Below are 27,828 nucleotides of genomic sequence, written 5' to 3' on the forward strand. Positions count from 1 at the left end.
AGGGAGGACTTGTCGAGGTTTACCATGATCCATAGATCTTGGCAAAGCCTCAGAAGTTTATCTCGATGTTGAAGAAGGGTTGACACCGAGTCTGCTAAGATTAGCCAGTCGTCCAGATAACGAAGGAGACGGATGTTAATCCTGTGTGCCCAAGAGAACACTACGGCAAACACTCTGGTGAAAACTTGACATGCTGTGGTAAGAACGAAGCACAGCACCGTGAACTGGTATTTCCTGTTGTCTAGGCTGAATCTTAAGTACTTCCTTGAAGACGGATGGACTGGGATCTGGAGTTACGCGTCCTTTAGGTCCAGTGTGCTCATGAAGTCCTGTGGTCTTACCACTTTTCTGACCATGTCTGCCATCTCCATGCTGAACGGAGTTTGTTTGAAAAACTTATTCAGAGCTGAGAGGTCGACAACTGGTCTCCGGCCTCCAGACGCCTTTTTCACAAGAAAGAGTCGACTGAAGAAGCCTGGGGACCCATTGAGGACCTCCGGGAGAGCGCCCTTCTCCAACAGGGTCTGGACTTCTGCCCGACGAGCCAGCCCTTAGTTGATCCCATGGCAAAGGAGTCTATAGACACTGGATTCCTGATCCGGGGAAAGAGAAATGTTATGAATGGGACGCAATACCCTAGACGAATCACAGAGATTGTCCAGGGTTAGGCCCCGAGTTGCTTCCACCTGTCCGAGCAACTTCGTAGGCATCCCCCTACTGGTGGACAAGCAGGGAGTGCCTATCCTACAGTTTGCGGCCTCGACCGCTCCCTCTAGGATATTTTCCTCCCCTGGAGGACTTAGTGCCTTTCCTGTCCTTGGTAGGAAAGGGCTTCTTAGATACCGTGGTCTTCGCTGCTGTCTTGTTCGTTGTGGTCTTGGCTGTACGGGACTGCTGAGGAGCTGGTGGTTTTTAGGGCTTGGAAGTCAAAGTCCAATGGAGGAGGGAGTCCTGTTGGGACTTCTTCCATTTCTCTGAAGCATGTTCCACATCCTTAGGCCCGAATAGATGGGCTCCCTCTGGAGCGTAATATTTGAGCCTAGCGATCTTAGCATCTGGGACTTGATGGAACCTCTCAGACACCGCGTCCAAACGTTTCAGGATGGTACTCACCCACAAGTTTGAAACTTGGTGGGCGAGAAACTCGATCGTGCGAGTGTCTGAGGGCAGGAAAGTCTTCGTTGCTTTACTGGTACGTTCCTTGGAGAAATCCTGTCCGTACCAGGATTCCCAAGGTCCCTAACCAGACCTGCATGGCGTACTTTGTGACCTTCTGGTTAAAGATCTCGGTTGCCGAGAAAGAGACCTGTCGGTTGGAGTCTCTCTCTAGAAAGACTCCCTTGATAAGTTCTTCCAAGGAGTGATGAAGAGGAAGAGCTGGAAGAGGAAGAGCTGGAAGAGGCTCATCCAGAATCTCAAAATACCTCCTTTGTTGGACACAAGGAGCTGGGAGAAGCTTATTGGTGGAGCCAGAACGTTGGCAGGAGGCATGTTCGAATAGCTGTAGGGCAATCTTAGCCCTGGCACCCTTCAGCCCTTGAGACCAGGGCAAGGCTGCACTGGTCTTTAAGGGTTTCTGGGTGCCAAAGACACGGTCTACGACCGTGTTCTTGCCCTCCCGTGGGGATATCTCTGGGTCGGTACACCCATTGAGAACCCTTATGGGAGTCAGAACCTACCAGAATGCATGTTCTGACTCTTTTTGCTCCCCTTCCGACGTTAAGACTTGCAGCGAAGTCTCCATACAATCCAGAGATCTTCTTGGGGTGGGTCGCGGACAGCCCTCGAGTGACCATCTGTCCCTGTGGACTTAGAAGTCCTAGAAGAGGACTTTGGAAGAGTTTTGGAGTCCTTGGATTCCTTCCAAGGAAGGAGGTAGGACTCCAGCATCGAAGGCCGAGATGTCGTGTCCCTCCTGATTTGCGAACTCTCCATGTCAGGGGAGGCTTCCTCCGAAGGTGGAAGGGAAGAGGTCCTTTCCTCACGTGAATTCCTTAGCAGGGGTGAGGTAAGAGACTATCCGGAAGACGCAGGAGGAGCCGGCCTTGATGGCCTAACCAGAGTCAGCTTTACCCTCAAGGAACTGACCTCGTCGGAGACTCCTTTTCCTCTTCAGGGGATAGGTAGTCGTGGTTCCTTGCAGATGGTCTGCTGGAGCTGTCGGCTGCTTTGAAGAGCGGCCAGACAGAGCAGGATTGCAGGCCTGTACCAGTGCCCTGACCATTGCACTGAACCATGGATGCTGACTGACTGACGCACTGTCAGACAGATTCCCTGAAAGGAAAGGGACTGAAGTTCCCTACGAGGAGTCTCTGCTGTAGGTGGGTCCACCTTAGAGGAAGTCAGTTTCGGAAACCTGAACCCTTCTGTATAGACCCATTCCCCTTTCCCAGGCAGATGCGGGGAGGGGAACGAGGCAATGGTGACCTGTCAATGTGAAGTTCCTGTTGCTGGTCACTGCGCAAGTGCTGGCGCGCTGGTGAGTGTAAGTGCACAGGAGAGCTCCGGTGTGTTGAAGAGGGTTGGCGAGCAGTAAGGCGCAGTGCATCTTCTTTAGAATGAGCAGGAGAGCATGGGTGAGCAGGGTGTTGGGCAGTCCCCTAAGACTGCGCAGGAGAGCACGGGTGCGCAGTACAACACTACATCGGAAGTTGCTGGAGAGCTGCTGGAAGCTTTGGCACTGGAGCGCGTTGGCACGTAGGAGAGTGCTAGCGTGCAAGAGAGCACTGGCGCGCAAGAGAACGCTGGAGCACAGTAGAACGCTGGTGAGCAGGAGATCGATGGCGCGCAGGAGAGCACTGTAGCTGCCGTATGGGATAGCGTTGGCGAGCGCTGATGCGCCAGCGATCGTAGGTTGGCTGGCGAGCTGGCAAACGTTGCTCTCTGTGGCGAGGTTGTGTTGTAGAGCGCTGACGAGCTGGAGAGCATGGGTGCTCTGTAAAGCATGACAGAGCAGGCCGGCGCTGACGAGATGTTGGTGAGCGCTGGTGCATTGCAGGGCGCTGTCGAGCAGGAGAGCATTGGCGAGCAGCTGCACGCTTTAGTAGGGCCTCAGGAGGCTGTACTGGAGACAGAAACGGTGATAGTAGGTTGGGTGGTAGGAAGCACAGGAACAGGAACATGCCCTTTGGAAGGGCAAACATCAACCGATGGAGATCGCGAATGATCTACAGAAGAGTCCAGGACCGAAGTCCAAGGACTAGCAGCAGCGTTGTCGAGAGAAGGTCCAGGAACGGCCGAAGGTCAAAGGCCAGGAGACAACTGAAGCGGAGACTCCTCTGCAGGAGACGACTGCAATGACAAGGCTCAAGTGCCGAAGAGGTGCCTTTTCATCGATGGTGAAGGACAACCTCTAGGGCAAAGAGGTGGGCGAGTTCTACGCCCTCTAGGAGCCGTTTGATCAGCAAGCTGACCATGAGCAGCAGCAGTCCTCCAAAGAGGAATCTCTATGAGAGAACTCCCCCGAGGGAGAAAAACTCTCGCAGGAGAGACAGAAGTAGGACTAAGTTTCCCCCTCGAAGGATGATCAGGAACAGGGGAATCTACGTCGGCAGCAACAGCTGAAGAGTCTGGAGGAGCAGGGGCGTCAGTAGAAACCACAACGTTGACGAGCGCAAGAGGATCTACCTCCGAAGTCGACGACGATGGCTGTAGCAAGGAGTCCTTGGAAGGAGGACCCGGAAGCCCCAAGGACGACCATACCTGTAAAACAGTATGACATAGATAGGGCCTCACCCGGGGGGGAGAGGTGGGGCAGCTTTGCTAGGGGGAAGCAACACCATCTCTCAAGGACTGGGGTTGGTCACAATTAAAAGGGTCTACGCCACCGCTCAACGGTGTCTCGGAAGAGGCCAAACGAGTAGGAGCTTCGGAGGAAGGTTGGGAGACAGAAGAAGAGGACTTGGGTTTTTCCTTCTTCGAAGGAACCTTCGAAAGAGAAATATCCCGCTCAGACTTCTTCCGTCGTCGCCCAAACCTATCCCACTGGGAGGCAGACCACTCCCGACACTCACTACACTGGATGTTACTATCAGGCGGGACAAAGGGTGTGACGATCGGTCTCCATGGCCAACATATATAGGGCTGGACATCGAGTCCAGGGCAGGTGCGCAAGGTCGCAGAAGTCAACGCACACAAACACTAACACAAAGAAAAAGCACCAAAGAATTAATGGCAGTCCAATAATAATGGTGAAGGATGAGGAACGGCAACGGCCGTACACAATCCGAGCCAAAAGCAAAGTGAGCTAAATCACCGGTGTGAGTGGGAGCGGTAGCAAGCTATCCCCTCTACCCCCACTAACTAGCGGTATGGGTAGCTAACCCTCGCTAAATTTTAATGGCTCGTCAATTTAGCTTCGCCGAAAGTAATACTGTACCCCTGAATAAATATTGTAGGTTTGTATTACATTTATGGTACAAATCAACTGTTGGTAAATATTAGTACCTCTAGGCACTTTACTCAAATGTGTCAGCCTTGATCTACAGCAATATAGGTTATCCTGGTGGATCTTGCTTGTAGCAATCTCTCTATCACCTAATGATAAATTTATTAAAGAAACTGGAACAATTGATTTTATTAAACAGGGAAACTGTCCATTAAAAAAGGAAAACTGATATTTAAGTGCATCAGTCTCCTTCTTAACATTCGATTGTTTACTCACTGTTTGAACACATATCTTTACTTACGCTACCAATATCCACAAACCTAACTTGGTCTTACTTTCATGATTTACAATCTTCTTCAAATTTTTATCAAAAACACACTTTGAAATCAACTTGACACGTTCCGCCATTAGCTTCTCTCAATAATCTACACATTCCAAACATCTACACTACAAAATATTACATAAAACAGAATGTAGAGCTGTTCTGTTTTCTAAAGGAAACCTACTTACTGAGCATTTAGTATTTAATCAGAAGAAGACATGCACTGATGCTCTTGCTATATTTACTAAAGCTAGCCATAATAATTAACTTGCTATTCATAAAAACTAAATACGCAAATATGCTGTAAGGGCCAGATCCCACTGGTATGATATTCTACATATGGCATTGCAGTACTAATAACATCCTTGTGAGTAGAGAATAAAGGGGAAGGTAGAGTTCTATTTCTTTTTTTTATCTAATAGGTAGAGGAACTGTAGCTTCAAGAGGGTAAGCATGAATAACACCAAGTAAGATTAATTGAAAAAATTCAAATTACTCATTTGAATCGTCACAAAGTTAACATATTACCAGTCACACTATACCTCTCCTCCAAAATTGTAATTCTTTGCATTCAAAAGTCCAACAAGTGTAGTATAAATAGTGGTCTTCTCAGGCATCTTGACAGCACAATCACTGAGAATCTTGAGAATTTTAGTCTTGTAATTATTGATGTCTGCCTCTAGTACACTTGCCAAACCTTCAAGATTGCTCTCTAAAGATGATGTGCTCTGAAATAGAGAAAGAACTATAAACAGCTAAGCTTTCAATACCCTGAAAAGAAATTCAAAAAGAAATATCTTGTAAAAAATAAAAACAAAGCATTGATAAATAGAATCTTTAATAAAACAGGTTATAAAATAAATCTAAAAATACAGGCATCATATAATGCATCATCTCTGCGAACCTTAACAAGGGATGTACATGCTAATCTCACACAAGTTTCAGAGGTGTTGATTTCTAAAATCTACAAGACTAGAGCATTAAACCATAAAATACCTTAAAATCTTCAAAGAACGAGTAGGGTTCACTAGACATCATGCATTTATGAGCAAGGAAAGTGTCCAATGTGTAAAAGGCAGAGTCGTTTCCCATCTTTTGGGCCTATTTTCCCACTTCCAGAGAGATAAAACTTATATACAATCTCATTCACTTTGTCTTCATTGACTAAGTTCCAACACAATGCCAGATGTCTTGAACTCAAGCCTTAATTTGTGGCTTATAATCACTACACATAAGTGGATATTTCTTTGGAAAGAGCTGAACAGCAGCTTGCTTAATCAATTAATTATAGTTTCCTGCCATCATAACTTCACAGGTTATTGATACTACTAAGTATGTAGCTAAAAGAAGGTACTTGTCATAAATGATAAAGAAATCCACAATTATATTGTTAAATTCATATTCAAACTGGTAGGCAAAACTAAATCTCATCAAAGTCTCCAATGTCTTTCAAGAAAATTAAGATTTTGGTCTTAAAATACCTAATAGTTGTTAATTGACATAAATATCCCTATAGATAAAAAGAAAAAATGCTTACCTGGCACACTTGCGACATTAAAATCATGAAATGTCAAACAGTAAAAGGTAACAAAGAATCTTCCCAAGAGGGTCGATTTCCCTTACTCATTAAAAAAAAATTAGATTAACCTAGCTTAACTAATTTTCAATCTAAAAAGGACTAGCTTTCTTAACCCTTCTACCCCCAATGGACGTACTGGTACGTTTCACAAAACTCATCCCTTAACCCCCATGGATGTACCGGTACGTCCTTGCAAAAAACTGCTATTTGCATTTTTTTTTGCATATTTTTGATAACTTTATGAGAAACTTCAGGCATTTTTCAAAATAATGAGACCAACCTGACGAGAATTAAGGCTGTCAGCGCAATTTAAAACAAAAAATATAATGCAAAACATGCTTGAAAAAGAAAAATGACTGGGGGCTAAGGTTTGGAAAGTTCCATATAGCCTTAGGGGTAAAAGGGTTAACTGAATGATTGATTAAAATTTTGCTGTCATCATGACGTCTGAAGCATGAATGCCATTATCATTTGCTACAATATAAAGATTTAAAAGTACAAATTAATTGGATAACATTGGCTCTCCAAAAAGATGTAAGAAATCACATCATAATCTTTAGCAAAACAGGCTTTCTGAATCAGCGGTGAAAAAAAAAAACTCCTCATTTTGTTTTTATCAAAATACAGAGGTAAAAAGTGAATACAGTATCAACAAAGGTTGGAAGTGGCATATGACAAAGTAAGAGATACTGGTGATCTAGAGGGGGAGTAGAAGTTAGTAAAATAACATCTTGTTGAGATTGCGTGTGATGAGCGTGGTAAGAGGATTGCTGTAGGCAGCATAAGGAAGGGCAGTGAATGGTGGAATGAAGGAGTGAAGATAAAAGTGGAAGAGAAAAAAGTGGGCATTTGAAGAATGGCTGCAGAGTAATAGTGTAGAGAAGTATGAAAGATATAGAGAAAAATAAAAGAATGGCTACAGAGAAATAGTGTAGAGAAGTATGAAAGATATAGAGAAAAATGTGGAAGTAAAATGTAAGGTAGCTAAGGCAAAGAGGGCAGCTGACTGGAGGCGAGGTCACGGATTGAGTTGTTCATATGAAGAAAATAAGAAGTTTTGGAAAGAAGTGAAGAGAGTATGGAGGGGTGGATCGAGAAGTGAAGATAAAATGAAAATTAGTTGATAAAGATTGATTTAAAGTTTTCTGGCATCCTGATATCTAAGGTCATTGATGCTGATATCATTTATTATACTGTATATAAAAAATAAAAGAATATTCAATTAAAACCATAAAAGTTTAATGTTATTGTAAAAGTTGAATAGTTTTCAGAAGACCTGCTTCTGAAATAAATCTAAAAATGCCGGAACCTCAAACAGCTATCTAGGCTACTCATTAAGTTGCTATAATTGGGGCATTCGGTTAACAAATGCCCTACTGTTAAAGGTACCAAACAGTCATCGCAATACGGTTGGTGTTGGCCCTTTAGCAGAAACTCGTGTGTCAACCGAGTGTGACAGATGAGGAGACGACAAAGAGTAGTCTTCTACTTTCGGGGCATCATGTTATATCTCCAAGTGGATATAACATTCATTATTTCTCTCATCTTATTTTGAACAAAACTATCCCAATGTTGTTGCCAATTATCATAAACCAACTTCTTAATGCTAGGTAAAAAAATCATTAAAAAGAATGGGATACCTTCTTGGTAGCAACTCAGCTGCAGCATTCTTTCCCAGTAAATCTGCCTTCTCATTTCCAGACACACCTACATGTGCTGGAGCCAATAATAAAAAGCCACTCTAAAATCTTTAAAACTAAAGGGTTATTGGGAATAAACATTTCTAAGGCTTAAAGGACACTTCTTGTATCGCTAACAATGGTAAAATTGCCCTCGTCTTTCAATGCTATTTTCACAATAGCAATTAGTATGCCATATAGTTCGGCAGTAAATATAAAGGATACTAAAGGAAGTGCACCTCTACAATTATGACAATAAAAACGCTCGTGATCGAGACCATGAGCGTCGTGAGCTCGCGACTGCGAGCGCATAACTCACAATCTTGAGAATGAGCGCAACCATGCGCAAAGGTTGTGTAAAGACACTCCCTCGGAAGGGGAAATCTTACACTTAGAGGCAAACCTTCGAGCAACACTAATTCCCCAAAGGGGAAACCAAACAGATATTCTTCTTCAAGAAGATCATCCAGATCACGATAACCTACGATCTCGTGATCGTAGCAATCTCTGTGGCAATCAATGATCGTCACAAAAGACACCCTATTGGGTGTCTAACATCTGATTGTCGCGATGTTAGACAAACTGACTGACCAAGAAGAAGAGGTGATTTGTCTCGTCCCTGCGATCGTTGAACAAAATAAATTCTGAACTCATCATTGGATTGTCACTAATGACATCCTTATTGACCAGGAAGACGAGCTGAGGAGACTCACCCCTGCGATCATTGAAAAGAATAAAATTCTGATCACATCATTGGATTGTCGCGAACGACATCCTCATCGACCAGGAAAACAAGGTGATGAGTTTTGTTCTTGCGATCGTTAAGGAGAAGGAAGTTCCGTCAATTTGGCAATTGTCGAACAAGCCCTTGGTTGATGATCGTGCTTGATCTCGCAAGGCTCAACAGGCAGAAGCTGCATACGCACTGAAACACTGCCTGTAGGGAGAGAGAAAAATTGCAGAATGTTGGCAGAAGGCAAGAAGGCTTGTCGTCAGCAGAAGTCGAAGAGAGGGCAAACGAGAGTAGAACTAGAGGATTTCAAGTTCCTTCCCTCTGAGGGGGAAGAATAAACCCAACCCGCGAACAGAAAGGAAACCGCCAAGAGGAGGCGTCAGCGCAGAGGAATATCCGATAACTCGCAGAACGAACATCGACATCTAAAATCACCACATAAGCCTCTTCATTATTAAAGAACTTCTCCCTGGATATGTTCTTTGGGCATGTGTTTAGAGCTGCCTTCCTCACTCAACACTGCTTCTGCCCTATCTAAGTTCCTTGTTGGTAGACGAGTAAAACTTGAGTCCTTTATCCCTGGATTATTTAAATGTATCCCACGGTGGGTCCTGTGGTTTTGGGAGGTTCTTTAGCGTTCTTAATCTCCTAATAGAGAATATGATTTTGGATTTTGTGAGCACGCATACATTGGTAGATAATCTTTCATATGTTGAGGAGATACCTTAATGTGGTGAAACTACTAGTCCTGGCCAGCCATACTAGATTGATTTGCTGTGAGCAATCAGTCACCATGATCAGCCCGCACTGGCCAGCATTGTGATGAAAACTGGCCAAATCCTAGACATGAATAAGGTCATGTATGAGTTGTCCTGCAATGGACTAGGAACGGCTGCATTTGCATTTGATATATATTCCACAGTGACCAGCTAGCTCATCCATTGCATTAAGCTGTGAGAATTCTGCCTCTGAAATACTAATGGTCATTCTGGGCATAATTTCTCGCAAAGATAATAGATTGATTTATTAGAGGTTTTCTGGCATCCTGACATCTAAGGTCATGCCATAGCTTTTGCAACACCAGTATGACAAACCTAATGGGTATTAATCACTATTTAATTTGGCTAAACCAGTTTTATTGATGCTCACTCCCACTTGGTATAGTTTGTTTTCCAATGATGAAAGAAAAGACGCATTATATTCAAAGGTTTAACACCTCAATTTTATCTATGGAGAAAGTTCGATCAGCCGGAAATCAATCTCTGCCGTGTGTTAATTTGAAGCGTATTTTTCAATGATATTTGATTGATGAACTTTGATATTTTAAACCGACTAGCTTTTTTAATTGTATTCAAGTTTGTGGGTATTATAAAGTACAGCAAACAGGTGGATTCTTTTCTTCATTTGTGGTGGAGGGTTTCTGTGTTGTATTTGATGACCAATCAATATTTTCCTCAGTTGGCGAGTTGTGATAAAAAGGCTTATTAATTCCATATGACTTATGAGTGAATGGCTTTCTCTATTCAATACACAGATGTCTAGTTATGCCATATCCCTATCATTTATTGTTAATTTATTCTCATCATTTATTTATTTGCTTATTTCCTTTCCTCACTGGGCTATTTATCCCTATTGCAGACCTAGGGCTTAGAGCATCTTGCTTTTCAAACTAGGGTTGTAGCTTGGCTAGTAATAATAATAATAATAATAATAATAATGGAGTGTCGTGTAGATACACAAGTCATATCTATAAAGAAAAGAATGAGGGTAAAGTAATAGTGGTAAATGCCTAAGCCTTGAAGGGAGAGAAAGAAGACGTCCGCTCTCTACCAGCTTAAGGCATAAAATGACGTGGTTCACTGAACCATGAGTAGATATACTGTAGGTGGCTAGGTAGCCCCCAACCACCCGCCCTACCTACCCACTATAGTGGATAGGTAGGGTTGCCACCTCGCACTTAAAATTTGATGGCTTCTTTCCAGCTCCACTTGAAGTAATATCCAATAAATAGCGGAAAGTTTGTTAGTATGGTAACAAAAAATCTTTGTAAAGCAAATCTATACTGTTTAAAATATATGATAGAAAATGCTGCCGACTCGTTACCGAAAGTTAGGCCATTCACTGCTGATAAATGAACCCAGCCTTTGTGTGAAAACCTTGAACACCCACAGGGAAAAAAATTGCTTTTATATATACTGCACTAAATAAAAAATAATTCATTAATATACCATCATTAACACTACCATTAAAATTATAGAGAGGTTAAAGAACGATAAAGATTGCCGAGAACGTAACCACAACTCATTTTACATTTTGTCAACCTGATTCACACAGTTAAAAGTTAAATTTAATTGTTGATATGGAATTTTTCCTTAAATAGCCTATTTATTATGATATTGTTAATAAAATGTAAGGTAAATATCGTTTGGTTACATTTATTATCAGGCACCGTACCTAGGGGTACCAATATACTTAAAAAGACAATAGATTTGATCTGTTTTGTGGTGCTTGACTTGCAGACTTTGAACAGCTTCAGAGATACAGAAAAGGGTTCTTGACGAAGGAAAAATCTATTTCTGGGTGAGGGACCTGTGTCGCCCAGTGAAATGCTCCTTATAGCACCATTTCTAGGATATAAATACTGCTAAACATACCAGAGAAAAAGTTGCATGGAATGCCAGGAATAAACCCAGCTCGCTCACTCTAATAGAGTGTCGGTATAGTAACTGGGGCGTGTTAGAACTACTACCAGAGGTCCCTTACCAATTAGATCTCTCCTTCCTCAATATTCCCCGATACTACGAGATACTGTTCCACATCCAACTACTGCCCGCTACTACGACTAACACCCCCCCCCCTACCACTACCCACGCTTCTTCCCTCATTCCTTTTCTAGCACCAGGGGTAGCCAGACGTGTTTGTTTTCGTACCTTTTGTGTTTTCAAGATGTCAGACGTTTTGAAGATCCCTACTCCCAAATTAAGTATTGTAATCATCTGTTTTGATGATTTTAGGTAGTGACACCCGTTGAATTAATAATATTGTTAATTTTAGCCTCAACGGCTTTGTGTGATGTGACTATCCAGGTAGAAGTTATCACGAGTCTTGTACGACAAACTGTTGTAACCAAGACTTTCCCAATACTACCTTGCCATGGTAGGGGGACACAACAGTATTAGCTTAATACTGGGTACACAAGGAAGCGTGGTTTACCTGCAATGGTTTGAGGTCAACTTGTGCAGAGAACCCAGGATGCTGCTTTCCCTACAAAAGGGGAGGATGAAGAAAAGAATAAGAGCCAGTCAAACCTTTTCATTCATGCAGACTAAAACCGAGTAAAAGTGCCCTTAACCTTCTGCTACTTGTCCAATAAAGAGCTTGGGGGTATCATAAAAGCTGTTGTGCGGCCACTATGGGGTCAATAGAGAATGTATCGAGCCTCCTGTGGGTCACGTCTTGCAGGTAGTGGGCTGTGAACGTATTCTAACGTTTCCACACCTCAGCCTGTAGCACCTGTGTCACTGAGAAGTTTCTCTTGAAGGCCAGGGACGTAGCTACGCCCTTGACATTGTGAGCTCTGGGGCGACGTGAAGGAGGAGGGCCCGGATTCAGGGTATGGTCTATGACCTTGCAAATCTAAGCAGAGATGATGTTCTTGGTGACCCTCCTCTTGTTCCTCCCTGTGCTGACAAAAAGCGCAGGCACACAGGGATGAACTGTGGCTGTTCTTTTGAGATACAGCCTCAAACTCCTCACTGGGCGGAGTAAGAGATGATCAGGGTCATCTATTACCAGGCAGAGACTTAAAATCTGGAGAGTCGAATCGGGGATCCGTCACTCCCAGGTTCCGAGTCTTGACAACAAACTCGGGAACAACGCTGAATGTTCCTCTCCTCATCCCCTTGAATGGGCGATGTTGTATGAGTGACCATGATGTTCACCGACTCGCTTGGCCGAAGCAAAAGCTAGTAGGAACATCGTCTTCCAAGTAAGGTGGCGATCTGTTGCCTGGCGTAATGGTTCCTAAGGAGGTCTCTTCAGAGACCTGAAAACTTGAACCACATCCCATGGGGGGAGGTCTCACTTCAGACTAAGGACAGGTAAGTTCATAACTCCGTATGAATAAGGAGAGTTCCAGCCATGAGGAAATGTCCATTCCGTTCAGTCTAAGGGCGAGGCTTAAGGCTGAGTGACAGCCTTTTACCGCCAAGACTGAAAGCTGCATTTCTTCACACAAATGCACGAAGAAATCCGCTACTGCTGGAATAGTGGCATCGAGAGGAGAGATACTTCTTCCACAACACCAACCACAGAAAACTTTCCACTTTGCCAGGTAGATTGCTGCTGATGACTTCTGCAGGTATCCAGACATCCTGCTCACACCCTGTTGCAAAAATCCCCTCTGAGTGAGGAGATGCTGGATAGTCTCCAGGCGTGAAGTTGTAGCGAAGCTACAACTTTGTGGAATATGTTGGCACGTAGTTGTCTAAGGAGATCATGTCGGGGAGGGAGTTCTCTTGGAGACTCCATCAGGAGTTGCAGAAGGTCCAAAAAACAGTCATTGAGAGGTTGACTGATGTTTTGGCCTTCTTGAGTATCCTCCTGCTCAGACAGAACGGGGGAAAGGCGTCGACGTTGATGTTGTCCCAAAGTTGTTGGAATGCATATTGCTAGAGAGCCTTGCGGTCTGGGACTGGAGAGCAGTATAACGGGAGACTGAAGTTCAGGGCCGTTGCGAAGAGATCCACAGTTGAGAACCCCACAAAGTCCAGACTTTGTTGGCTACTAGATGATCCAAAGACCACTCGGAACTCCCTATCTGATATGCTCTGCTCAGGTTATCGGCGAGCACATTCCTTTTGCCTGGAATGACGCATGCCGATAGTGGTATCGAGTGAATATCAGCCCATCTCAGTATCTCTACTGCTAAATGACGGGATAGAGGCTGCAAAAATGTACCTCCTTGTTTGTTGATGTAAGCCACTACTGTGGTGTTGTCGCTCTTCACATCCAATGAGTGGCCCGCCAGAAACTGGTGGACCTGTTGAAGGGCCAGTAAGACGGCCATCACCTCTATGATATTTACGTGGAGGTATTTATTCTTCTGACTCTGACCAGAGGCCTGAGGTTGTGTGGTGCAGCACATTTTTTTTTTTTTTTGGAAGCATCTGAGAAAAGCATCAAATCACAGGGAGGACGAGAGGATCCACTCGCTTTCGGTAAATTCCTGTCTGACACCCACCATTCGAGGTCTGTCTGTTCTGCTGATCCCATGGGGATTAAGATGTCCGGGGAGTCGAAGGCCTGATTCCACCTGGAATTGAGTCGCCACAGTTGAGATCAAAATCTTCAGGCGACCATTGGGAATTAGACGGGCCAGAGATGAAAGGTGCTCGAGGAGACTTAGCCACGTCTGGGCTGGAAGTTTTTGTCGTCTGAGAAAGAGTCTTACACCTTTCTCTGCTTCATTATCCTTTCATTTGATGGGAAAGCTTTGTAGTATATCAATCTCTGCATAGGAAGCAGGGAGGAATTCTTAAGGTTTACCATGATGCTCAGATCTTGGCAAAGCCTCAGAAGTTTGTCTTGGTGTTGAACAAGGGTCAACACAGAGTCCACCAGGATTAGCCAGTCATCCAGATAACGGAGGAGATGGATGCCAATCCTGTGTGCCCAGGATGACACTAGGGTGAACACTTTGGTGAAGACTCGAGGTGTTGTGGCAAGATCAAAGCACAGCACATTGAACTGGTATTTCCTGTTGTCTAGGCTGAATCTTAAGAACATCCTTGAAGAAGGATGGATTGGGATCTGGAAGCAAGCGTCTTTTAGGTACAGTGTGCACATGAAGTCATGTGGTCTTACCACTTGTCTGACCGTGTCTGCCGTCTACATGCTGAACGGAGTTTGCTTGACAAACTTGTTCAGCGCTGAGAGGTCGATGACTGCTCTTCAGCCTCCAGACGCCTTTTTCACAAGAAAGAGTCGACTGAAGAAGCTTGGAGACCCATCAAGGACCTCCTGGAGTTCACCTTCCTTCAACAGGGTCTGGACTCCTGCCTGTTGTGAAAGGGACGCGATACCCTGAACGAATCCCAGAAACTGTCCAGGGCTCAGCCCCGAGTAGCTTTCACCTGTCAAAGAAACTTGGTAGACAACACCCCATGGAGGAAAAGCAGGGGGAATGCCTATCCTGGCTCCCTCTGGGATGTTTTCCTCCACTGGAGGACTTTGGGCTTTTCCTGTTCTTGGCTGGAAAGGGCTTTCTAGACACCGCTGGTTTCACTGCTGCCTTATTCGTCAAGGTCTTGGCTGGACGTGATTACTGAGGAGCTGGTGGTTTGGGAGACTTCCTCCATCTCTCAGCAGCGTGTTCCATGTCTTTTTTCTCGAAAAGAAAAAATCCCTCTAGAGAGGAGTTCCTGAGCCTAGCAATCTCGGCATGCCGGACCTGCGGAATCTCTAAGACACTAGCATCTTGACATTTCAGGATGGTGTTCACCCATAAGTTCGAGACTTGATGGGTGAGAAACTCGATGGTGCGGGTGCCTGAGAGAAGCAAAGTTTCCATAACTTTCCTGGTACCTTTTTTTTTTTTGGAAAAATCCTCAGTTCGTACCAGGATTCCCAACCAAAGATTCAGCCACTAAGTAACCTGCATGACGAGGTCTTCCAGAGTGTGGTGGAGTGGAAGAGCTCGACAAGGCTTGTCCAAGCCCTCAAAGTATCTCCTCTGCTGGACGCGAGGAGGGGAGAGGAGCTTGGCAGTAGAGCCGGAACGTTGAGAGGAGAGATCGGAGAGCTGTTGGGCAATCTTTGTCTGGGCACTAATTAGCCCTCGAGACCAGGGCAAGGCTGCACTGGTCTTTGAGGGCTTTTGAGTACCAAAGACATGATCTAAAACCTTGTCTATGCCCTACCGTGGGGCTATCTCCTGGTCGGTAAACCTGTTGAGTACACTAATGAGAGTCAGGACTTGACAAAGGGCATGCTCTGACCCTTTTTTGCTCTCCCTCTGAAGTGGGACTGGCAGCAAAGTCTCCTTCCACCCCAAAGAGCTCCTCTCGGGGTGGGTCGCGAACATCCCTAGAGTGACTGGCATTTCCTGCAGGCCTGGAAGTCCTCGAAGAAGATTTTGGCAGATTTTTAGAGACGTTTGATTCCTTCCAGGGAAGAAGATAGGACTCTTAGCATCAAAGGCCAGTTGGAGTTGTCCTTCCTGACTTCTGCCAGTCTAATAAGGATAAGGGGTTTGTGTGAGAAAATCTTAATTTTTTTTGTATCTTGGGAAAATACAAATTTCTGTTTTAAATTTCTTATTATTAATTTATTGTAAGCTCTACTCCATTTGTTTCACGAACCCCTTTTTCTTATTTTTCAGAGTAACAACACCCTGGACTCATCAGGGATCATATGCTAGAAATGTATTATAAGGAAGAGCTGTCACATGAATACCGAGATTCTTGTTCCCTCTGTTATTTACAAGGATTCAATGAGCAGCTGTAGGATGAAAATGAAGGTAAATATGGTGAATGAACAGAGAGGTACTGTCATGAATAGCGTGTGGATATCAAAGACAAAGTAATCAACATACGTCATTAAGAAAATGCATGGATCAATATAACCAATGTTATTTACGGAATGTACCCACACCTACAAGTCTGAGGTGGTGCCATTGGCATGGCTTCACAATAGTGTCAGAGCTAGAAAGGGCTTGTGGAATACTAGACTGCAACAATAAGATTCACTAGTGAAGGAAAATGTGTTTGTTGATCCTAGGTACATTACTGACAGTAAGTGAAACTTGAGGGGATGTAATATAGAGATATCAAGCTTGTGATCAGATTTTTTAGAGTTTTTAGTGTGGGGGACTCTTAGGATATTAGTGCAGTGGACACTGAGTGAAAAAAAAAAAAACAATACATTAGTATCTCTACTAAGCTTGAAGTTTTCTTATGCCACCAGCTTGGAACGTGGTCTTTAATTTTACTTATAAATATGTAGAGGATTGATACCTAAGAGGTTCTGTATCAATATGTTTATGTCTCCTCCTGGTTTTGAAGACTTGCATTTTGATACTATTGTAATTTTGTATTTTTTCTCATGAATCAAAATAAATTGCTTTTCATTTTTCTTATAAATCGTAGCGTTTCCTACACCTGTTCAGCCACCAATTTAGATTTTTTGTTATTTGCTTAATTTCTAAAATCTAACCTCAATTCAAGCTATTTATTATATTATACATATATACTGTTGGTTTCCCCGGAATTAAACCATCGACCTGCTTTTTTGGCAAACTCAAGAAAAGAAAAAGAGTAAAGAAGATATAGCTATTTATTATTTCTGCTGATTTTCTCACAATTAAATCGACGGTCATACTACCTGTTTATTTAGCAACCTCAAGGCAAGAAAAGATAATAGGGAAATTTTAGGTTCTAGCTGGGTACCCTTGCCCAGTATAAAAAATCAAGGGGTGGTGCCCAGTTCTCTTGACTGTTTACCGTTTGCCCAGATTTCTAGGTATTCCACTGTTTTATCTTTTTGTGTAGTGAATGGAGTGTGGTTAGCATGCATACACTAGGCAGTCAGCGTGCTACACCTAGCCACAGTCCGCAAACCACTACACCGGAGATGGAGAGCTCTCTGTGCGAGGAGAACCTTCCTACGAAGGTAGAAGGGAGGAAATCCGTCCCTCGCAAGGCTCCTTCGGCAGAGGTGAGGCAGGAAAGCGTCCGGAGGCCTAACACAGTGTTTCCCCCTGGGAGATGTTACAGTATCTGAGACTCCTATTTTCCTTTTCAGGAGAGAAGTAGCCAAGGCTCTTTGCAGGAGCTCTACTGATACTGTCGGATGTTGCGAGGTCTCAGAAGAGCAAGATAAAAAAGCAGGACCCCAAGGCTTGTACCATGGCACTGAACCAAGGCTGCTTGCTGATAGTGGCAGCACTGTCAGAAAGCCCTCCTGAAGAGAAAGGGATCGAAGGTTTCCTGTGAGGAGTCTCCACTGAAGGCTGATGTGGTGGGTCTGGCTTCGAAGATGGGATCTTTGGTATCTTGAACCTTTCCCTCTTTCCCCGCCAGTCGCACTGTAATGCGTTTGTGGGGAGGGGAATAGGGCGCCGGTGACATGTCAAAACACCTACTTTTGTGTTCATTTTGACTGCGAGACTTCCTTGAAGTCAGAGACACCTGTTCCACTGCCTTGCGGAAGTGCGCAGAAGTGCTGGCGAGTTGGAGAACGCTAGCAAGCCAGGGAGTGCTGATGCACCGGAGAGCTGGCGAGCTGGGGAGCGCTGACACACAGGAGAGCACTGGCGAGCCGGAGAGCGCTGATGCATAGGTGAGCGTAGGCACGAGAGCGCTGGTGCATAGGTGAGCATAGGCACGCAGGTGAGCGCTGGCGAGCGCTGACGAGTTGGAGAGTGCTGACGAGTTGGAGAGCGCTGGCGTGCAGGAGAGCATTGACAAACTGGAGAGCACTAATGCACAGGAAAGCCCTGTACAGCTGGGGAGTGCTGGCGTATAGGAGAGCGCTGACACGCAGAAGAGCATTGGCGAGCTGGAGAGCGCTGGCGTGTAGGAGAACGCAGAAGCACAGGAGCGCGCTGTCGAGCTGGGGAGTGGAGTTGTGCAGGCAAGCATTGGTATTTTGAGAGGAGCGAACGCACTAGAAAGGGGTGGCAATCAGGAGATCGCTGAAGCGCAGGAGCTCGCTGACGCTCTGGAGAGTACTGACACACCGAAGAGAGTTGACTTGCTGGAGAGTGGTGACGTGCTGGTGGGCGCTGACGAGTTGTTGGTGAGCACTGGTGCACTGATGAGCGCTGGCGCACAGCCGAAGATCTAGAATGCTGCGCAGGGTGGCACATTTGCGAGGGTGTGTGACATTTGGACACATTGATAGCAGGCAAGCGTGGGACAGGAGTCAGGACGTAGATGGCAGGTAGAAGGTCGGCAAGAAGCAGAAGATTGATGCATTGGATGGTCAGAAACATGGATGTGCCCTTTGGAAGGGCGATCATCCTCCAAAGGGGACACAGAAGAGTCCAAGGACTAGCCGCAGTGTCGTCAGGAGGTCCAAGAACAGGCGAAGGTCAAGGTCCAAAAGACGACAGAAGAGAAGGCTCCTCTGTGGGGGAAGGCTGCGAAGATGAGGCTGAAGAGCCGAAGAGGCACCTTTTCACCGATAGTGAAGGGACACCTCTAAGACGAAGCGGAGAGCTAGCTCTGCGAGATCGTTGACACCCTCTGAGGGCCGATGGATCAGCAAGCTGACCTTTGGAAGCAGCAGTCCTCCGCAGAGGAGTCCCTATAAGTGAACTCTTCCGAGGAGGAGAAACACTCGGAGAGACAGACGAAAAGATTTTGCTTTCCCCTCGAAGGATGATCACGAACGGGGGAAGCGCAGTCGGTCGCAACAACTGAAGAGTGTGAAGGGGTAGGGGCATCGGTAGCAGCAACAGATGGCCCCTCAGACACCACTACGTTGACACACGAAGAGGTTCCACCTCCGAAGTAGACGAAGGCTGCACACTAGCACCACGGATGAGGAGCTGCAGCAAGAAGTCCTTGGAGGGCGGACTCGGTATCCCCAAGAACGGCCATACCTGTATAGAGGGAGATAGACACAAGGCCTCACCCGGGGGGAAGAGGTGGGGTTGCTTCGCTAGGGGAAGCAATACCATCTATCAAGAGCCAGGGTTGACCATCAATTAAAGGGCCTACGCTACTACTCGGCAGTCTCTCGGAAGAGGCCGAACGAGCGGGAGCTTCAGAGGAAGGTCGGGAAGCAAAAGAAGCAGCCTTGGGTTTTCTCTCCTTCGAAGAAACCTTTGAAGGAGAAATATCCCGCTTTGACTTCTGCTGGCAGCCAAACCTTTCCCACTGGGAGGCAGACCACTCCCCACAATCACTTCACTTATTTTCGCTATCACAGTGTTGACCTCTGCAGGCAGGACTAAGGGTATGACGATCGGTGTCTACAGCCAACATGAAGGTACCGCAAGGCCTGCCTTCAAGTTCCGGGCAGGTATGCATGGTCGGCAGAAGTCAACACAAACAACACTACTAAAGAGAAAACACAAACAAAAATCATTAGTGGCAGTCCATAATATAACTTGATGAGGATGAAGAACGGCAACGACCGTTCATCATCCAAGCCAACAAAAGCAAATTGAGCTAAATCACAGACATGTGAGTGGGAGCAGTAGCAAGCTACCCCCCTAACCCCGCTGACTAGCAGAAGGGTAGTTAACCCTCGCTAAATTTTAATGGCTCCTCCTTTCAGCTTTACCGAAAATAATACCCCTAATAAATAGCGTAGGTTTGTATTTCAGTTACGAAACAAATACTAGGTGTGTGTGAGCAGGGTGAATGGTCTAGCCCAGCAAACTAGCAGCGGGTTGTTTACCTCATGTAAAATGTTTATGGCTGGTTTCCACCTACTCTTGAACAATATATCCATAGTAATGGGCTAATAGTTTGTATTTGTGCAGGAACTAAAAAAAAAATATCAAAAGAAGTGACTTGGAAGAAATGAATTTATCTGGACTTGGATGAAACCAAATACAGTATTAAAAACAAAGGGCTATCGTACTAAATAGATGAAACATTCTTGTTTTTAAGTGACTGCTCAATCACTTGGAAGGAACTGTACATGAACCTTAGGCAATACTCATGGAAATAACAAATCAAACAGCCTTACCTTTTCACCAACACGGATAATGAGAGATTCAAGACGATCTTCAATTTCTACTGCATCATTACGTCTCCTCTTTCGGTCACGACCGGAGTCTGAAAAAAAAAATTAATGAAAAAATTCTATTATACGTTAAACAGATTGGATTTGTGCTATTCTAATTAATCTTGACCATCAACAAGGAAACTGAATTGCAACTACTATGCATACTTTCATGCAAGGTACTGTATATTACTGACTTTTTTTTTTACCATAGAAACTATCCATCAGTTCTTTCTATTAGTAATTTACAAGCAAGTAAAATGACAAGGTTGAAAGTAATTTGTATTTTTCCTAACAAAACAAACCTGGAGCTATTTATAGGGGATTTTACTTTCTGCGAAGCTGAAAGACGAACCATGAGAATCTTAGCGAGGGATAACCACCCAAGCCAAAAATTAGCAGGAGGGGTGGGGGGTAGACGGCTACCACGCTCACTCACCCACTTAGAATGAGCAACCACTTTACTTTCTGGCAGGACTGACGGACCAATTTGTTTAAATAATTCCAGGTTTGTATAGTTAGGAAAAATACAAGTTACTTTCCAATTTGTCATTTGTTCCCTCACTAAATACAAACCCTACGTTATTTATAGGGGTTCTCTCCCCTACGATATAGATCATAGGAACCCTGCCCTCCCTAAAATAGTTGTGCTCTAACAATTAGCAGCCTGCACAAGCTGTGTGTTTGCAATAATAGCAATGTGGCTGATCTAGTAATAAGATCTCGAGTCATAGGAATCCGAGAGTACTGAGACTACCCCATAGCCGCCCTCCCAAGGGGTATTGAGGACGTAACAAGTACTATTATTCTATACTTAGAATACACAAGAGGTGAGGTCAGCTGTGCTGAGTACTGAGGTGCTGATTCCACAGAGGGGGAGAAGGTGAAGGAAAGAAAGAAGCCAGTCATTCTACTCATTCCTCTCAGATTAACCTGGGTAACCTCAGCCCTCAACCCTCTGTTAGTTACTTGTCCATCAAGGAGCTTGAGGTGTTCTAGACCATTTGTTGTGCACCCATCACAGGACCAATGGAAAATGTATCCATGTTCCTGTGGGTTAGGTCTTGCAATTAATGGGTGGTGAAGGTCGTCTGACACTTCCACACCCCTGCTTGTAGAACATACGCCACTGAGTAATTCTTTTTGATTGCTAGGGACGTTGCAATGCCCGACATCGTGAGCTCTGGGTCGTCGTTGTGAAGGAGGGTCAGGATTAAGGGCAAGGTCAATCCATTTGCAAATCCATGATGAGATTGCAATTTTCGTGACCCTCTTCGACTTTCCCTGAGCTAACAAATCATGCTTACACACGGGGGAGAGCTGCTACTGTTCTCTAAGGTAGAACCTCAGAGTCGTCGCTGGGAAAAGTACCAGTTGGTCTGGATCTTCCATTACAGAACGGAGTGTCATGATCCTGAATGGACCGAATGTAGGAATTAACTTGGTAATTAGGAATGTAGGAATTAACTTGGTAATTAACTAAGGGACGACGCTGAGTATTAAGTCTCCTCATCCCCTTGAATGGGAGATGTTGTATGATAAACCATGCTATTCACCGACTCTCTTGCCAACGCGAGTAGGAACACTGGCTTCAGGGTAAGATGGATCTGTTGCCTGGCGTAATGGTTCATGGGGAGGACCCTTCAGGGACCGAAGGACCCGAACCACGTTCAAAGGAGGAGGTCTAACTTCCGAATGGGGACAAAATCTCGTAACTCCATATGAGAAGAGAAAGTTCCAAGGATGAGGAAATATCTACTCCCTTCCGTTTAAAGGCAAAACCCAAGGCTTAACGGCAGACTTCGACTGCTGAAACCGAGAAAAGCATTTCTTCACGAAGGTGTACAAAGAACTACACTATTGTTCGAATAGAGGCATTGAGAGGAGTGATACCCCTTCCATGACACCAGTAACAAAATACAGACTACTTAGCCTCGGAGACTGACGCTGAAGAGTGTATGAGGAGTCTAGACAAGCTTTCCGCAACTTGTTGCGAAAAGCTTCTCTGACAGAGAAGGTGCTGGACAGTCTCCAGGCATGAAGTTGAAGCGAAGCTACGGCTTCGTGGAAGATACTGGCATATAGCTAGCTGTTTGAGTAGATTGTGTCGTGGAGGAAGTTCCCTTGGAAGCTTGGTCAGAAGCTGCTGATGGTCCAGATACCACTCTGAGTGATGCCATAGCATAGCTATCGGAATCATTGATAAGTTCTCGCTTATTCTGACTTTGAGGACCTTTCTCATCAGAGAGAATGGGGAAAAGCGTCAACATCGATGTTGTCCCACTGTTGTTACAATGCATCTTGTCATAGAGCCTGGGGGTCCGAGGCTGGGGAGCAGTCTATCAAGAGCCGGTCCACACGCGGGGAACTCCACAAATTCAGGAATTTGTTGGCTACAGTACTAAATTATTTAAATATCACTCTGAGCCCAGATTGTCTGCAAGCACATTCCTCTTGCCCGGAATAAAGCAAGCGTTCTGTCCAACCGAGTATCTATACTGTCGTCACCCCGTTGTTAGAATGCATCTTGTCATAGAGAGCCTCGGGGTCCAGGAGTGGAGAGCAGTCTGTCAAGAACAGGGCCTCAGTCAGGGAACGCCACAAATTCAGGACTTTATTAGCTACTCCACAAATTCAGGACTTTATTAGCTACTAGATGATTAAAAATCCACTCAGGGCCCACTAACTGAGTCGCTCTGCACAGATTATCTGCAAGCACATTCCTCTTGCCTGGAATAAAGCGAGCATTGTGTCAATCCAAGTATCTATACTGCTGGAGGGCAAGGAAGGCTGCCCTCATCTCCAAGAGATTTATATGCTGGTGCCTTTCTCATTCAGACCAAACACCAGAGTTGGTGTAGCGCAGCATGAGGGCACCGCACCCTTCATTTGATGCATCTGAAAAGAACAATTCTAGGGGAGGGACGAGAAGATCAGCCCCTTTTCAGAGGTTCTCGTCTTCCAACCACCATCTGAGGTCCATCTGTACCTCTGGCCCTAGACTAACTAGGGTGTCCAGGGAACCAATGACCTGATTCCATTGGGACTTGAGACGCCATTGGGGAAGGTCTGTGCTACCTTCCTCAGCCTCTGAACTCTTTCGTCTGATGGAAATGCTTTGTGCCGTTTGCTGTATTTTCATGCCCAGGTATACCAATCTTTGAGAGGATAGCAGCTGAGATTTCTCAAGGTTTACCATGATCCGCATATGATGACAAAGCCTCAGATGTTTATCTCGGTGTTAAAGAAGGATTGCCATCGAGTCTGCTTGAATTAGCCAGTCATCAAGATATCTTAGGAGACGGATACCGATTCTGTGAGCCCAAGATGATACTAGAGCGAACACTCTCGTACTTTCCCCAGGTGCCGTGGAAACACCAAAACCCAGCACCTACAACTGATATTATTTCTGGTTAACATGATTCTCGATACTTCCAAGAAGACGGATGGACTGGAATCTGGAGTATGTGTCCTTGAGATCCAGTGTACACAGTCCAACGGTCTTATTGCTTGTCTGACCGTGTCGGCTGTCTCCACCTTGAATGAGGTTTGACTGACAAACCTGTTCAAGATCGAGAGATTGATAATTTGTCTCCAGCCTCCAGATGCCTTTTCCTCAATTAAGAGCTGACAGAAAAAGACTGGAAGCCCGTATAAGACCTCTTGGAGAGCACCCTTCTCCAAAATGATCTGGACTTCCGCAAAAAAGGGCCAGCTCCTTTCGCATGGGAGCTTATTAGAAATGGATCCCAAGTCAGTGGAGGGAGAGATTAAATAACGGGATGCAATACCCTGAACAAATAACCTCGAATGAATGACTTGAAGTTCTCTGGCATCCTGACATTGAAGGTCATTGACGCCGATATCGTTTATTACAAATAAAGATTAAAATATTCAATTATAATCACAAAAGTAAATATGTTATATTAGTTAAATAGCATTCAGCCACCAGCATTGTACGCCATCTTCATCCCGAACCTCAAACAGATCTATTTCCTTCTGTGTTTTAAGTGGGGCATTCAGTCAACAAATGCCTCACTGTCAATGGTACCAAATAATCGTCACAATATGGTTAGTGTTGGCCAGCCAGCAGAAACTCGTGTGTCATCCGATTGTGACCAACGCAGAGACAAAAAAGAGAAGTCTCCCATCATACCTCCATGGGGATATACCATATTTCCTGTGTCATGAAACGCTACAAGTGGTAAGACACACCCTTAAATTAGCAAGGCAGTTTTAGAAAAAAAAAAATTGAGGATTATTGTCTTGCAAAGACAAATATAAATTTAATAAAATATTGTTTTTATCACTGAATGTCTAATTTTACCTTTTTTTTTTTTATTACAATAATAAATTCATGTAATTGTTTATATGTATTCTTTTTACCCAGTGAATCATATGCCATGCATACTTCATCAATAGTTAATCAATGGTAGATCACATGCCATGAATAGTAGATCACTGGTAGATCACATATTGGAAGAGCACCAACTTTTCTATGCCACTTTCTGGGGACAAGTAAGTGAAACACTATCAATGGAAACTGTCAATATGTGAAAAAAGGCAATTACACAATGATGGGAAAACATGTCAGTGATAAGAATAATTATATAATAATTAAAGTTGCTCTGACTCTGGCATAATTCTCAATCAGTACTCTATCATTTTCTTCTTTTTCGCTCTTATACTTAGGAGCCCCTAGATTTTTCCAGAGATTTTATGTTTTTTTCCGGATAACCATGGAGATCAATAAATTTTACTATTAAGTCTTGTTTCTTCTGCATTATTTTCTAGTTTAATTTTCTCTTGATCTTACTTATAGCGTAATTTACTAAGTTGCATCGCAATGAAAAAAGCATATCACACAATACAAAATTAACCGCTTGATCTGCAAACCACACAATTTAACTCATCTGAGAGGAACACGCACCGTTTTTTGCCTAACAACATAAAACTCTTCCGCCGTTGTATGCATTACAAGCAATGCGAGATATTGAGGGTATAGAGCGGTCAAACCTAATCCACACATCGACATTGATAAGCATACTTATCTTGGTGGTGGAGCTTTTTCAAGAAGAGTTCTTCGATGTAAAGACGTTTTTCGCATATGTATGTATGTATTTATGTATATAATAAAAATATATATATATATATATATATATATATATATATATATATATATATATATATATAAAAGGCACAATAAAGACATTTTCAAGTTTTGTACTGAGCGGCTGCTTACACTGAAATGATTTAGTTTTAATGAATGATTGCTAGAAGTCACCTATTGTCTAAAGACTTGACTGTTCTTCAAACCGCTTGTTATCGTAAAACTTAATACTTAATTATCTATTTATTCATTTATTTTAAAAAGTTATTATACTAATCTGGGTATGTGCTTTAATAGTAAATACTTTCAGTTTTTCATTTATGTTAGTTTATAACCAAATCATCTACTTTACTATTTTCATTATGGGTCCCGCAATCTTGAGAGTATGTTCGATGTCTATTTTAGCTGGAACAAAACAATAATTCAATCACTGGTACGAGTTTAATGCCATTAGGGAATTATTCATTGCTAACCCCATGGCCATAATCACCTAAATCTTAACACCACCTATGTTTTTTGTTACTTTTTTTAAACTACCAATTGGAAAGAGTCTCCTCTGGCCTCTGCAAAGATGACAAAAGGTGCAAAACAGAATTTCTTTTTTATCAAAATCCAAGGGTGTAAGCATGATAGCAGCCACCTGTATGTATGATGGCGGCCGACTAACAACACGGCAGTGTAAGGGAGGTCGCATGGGAGCATCGGCCCCTCCGTTGGGTAATTAGGCAAGGACACGGCTTGTAGGTTAGGTTGGGGGAGAAAGTTTACGTCAGTTGGCGTCCATTTTTAATGCACTTGGGAAGAACTGGCCGCTAATATACAAAGGCTCCAAAATCTGTAGCTGCCAGTAGTATATGGGATTCAAGATAGTGTATTGATAACCGTGGGCCATCCGGGTAACTGAGCAGTCACGTGACTTCCCGCATGTGGCGCAGTGAAAACAAACCACACTTTAACGTGGTGCTGCATGGACGGTCGTCTGTTAAAGCTAAATTATGCGCCATTATGCCTTCATCATGTGTTATTTTCAACTGCAAGAATCACAATATGATGCAAGGAAAGATGTTGCATTTTTACAAGTTCCCCAGTCGTAGCAGAAGCCCGGATAGGAGGGATAAGTGGCTTGCAGCATGCCAGCAAATGAATCCAAATGGACACAAATGGTCCCCACTAAACAGTCGGGTTATTTATAGTGAACACTTTATCTCAGGTATTTATGAAATTTAACATATTTTAATATAATTTAACATTCTGGTGGTTGGTGTTCCAACAGTATGTCTATTGGTGTTCATTATGAATTTATATTAAATTGCCAAAATGCAGGTAAACCCAGACTACATTCCATGCATACTGCCTTTCAAGAAAGACAGCTATGCCAAAGCCAAATGACAACTTGAGAGGTATGAGCGAAATGACAAGAGAAGGCGATTGGTTTATGAGGCCAGCTTTAATACACCTCACACTTGTGTGCTGTAAACGGTTCAAAATAATTATTGTTTATCATAATTTTTAACATGCAAGTGTCGCTAGAAGTTAGAACAGTTGTATTTTATATCTTATTACTCATCTGAAGCATTTAACTTTATATTGTAACGTGTTTTAGCGTGTTTTAACGTAATCGTAAGCCATTGCTCTGGTTTGTTTTCACTTCGCTCGATTCCCACGCTAGCGGTTACGTCATCGATGACGTCAGCCCGCGGTTATGAATAGGAAAAGAGGGGTGTATGTATGATAGCGGCCACCTGTACGTTTGATTACAGCTAACTTAGAATACTAGAGTGTGAGGGGGGGTCGCAGGGGGGGTGTTAGCTCCCCCATAGGGTAAGTACGTAAAGACGCGGCTTGTAGTTAGGTTAGTTGATGTCCACTTTTAATCCCCACGGGAAGAACTGGCCGCTGATATACAAAGGCTCCAGAAAAGATCTATTCAATTATGCGAGTTTTAATGACCTAACGAATATTGCCATTTTCTATAAAACTCAAAATTCTTGCAAAACTTTGGTTGTTTAATGAATTTATGGGCATTAAACAGGACTTTTTATTCTCCCCGTCCTCATATATCACCATTATTTACGACATCGGTGAAAAACCTGGTTTTTGCTTAGAATATAAATTCTCTACAGAGGCATTTAAAAAATCAAGAGCTATTTTATACAAGTTTTCACTATTTTTCATAATTATTGTAATTACATCGGATATAAATTACAAAATACTGCATGTGTATGTTCCCCAGCCTGTGGCCAGTCAACATCTCTCTCCCTAATGAGATTTCGAAAGCA

General features: G+C 43.9%; 1 protein-coding gene across 2 annotated transcripts in view; it reads right to left on the reverse strand.

The window, feature by feature from the left end:
- Positions 1–27,828, reverse strand: part of LOC137619723 (nuclear cap-binding protein subunit 1-like) — a 153,991-nt gene that overhangs the window by 115,619 nt on the left and 10,544 nt on the right. For both annotated transcript variants that reach the window (XM_068350016.1, XM_068350017.1), the window contains exons 3-4: positions 20,404–20,492; positions 5,252–5,437 (exon numbers count right to left, since the gene is read on the reverse strand). In XM_068350016.1, the coding sequence (XP_068206117.1) occupies positions 5,252–5,437; positions 20,404–20,492 (275 nt within the window). The remainder of the gene's footprint in view (positions 1–5,251; positions 5,438–20,403; positions 20,493–27,828) is intronic.

The sequence above is a fragment of the Palaemon carinicauda genome, chromosome 26 (assembly GCF_036898095.1).
Source record: "Palaemon carinicauda isolate YSFRI2023 chromosome 26, ASM3689809v2, whole genome shotgun sequence".
NCBI lineage: Eukaryota > Metazoa > Arthropoda > Malacostraca > Decapoda > Palaemonidae > Palaemon > Palaemon carinicauda.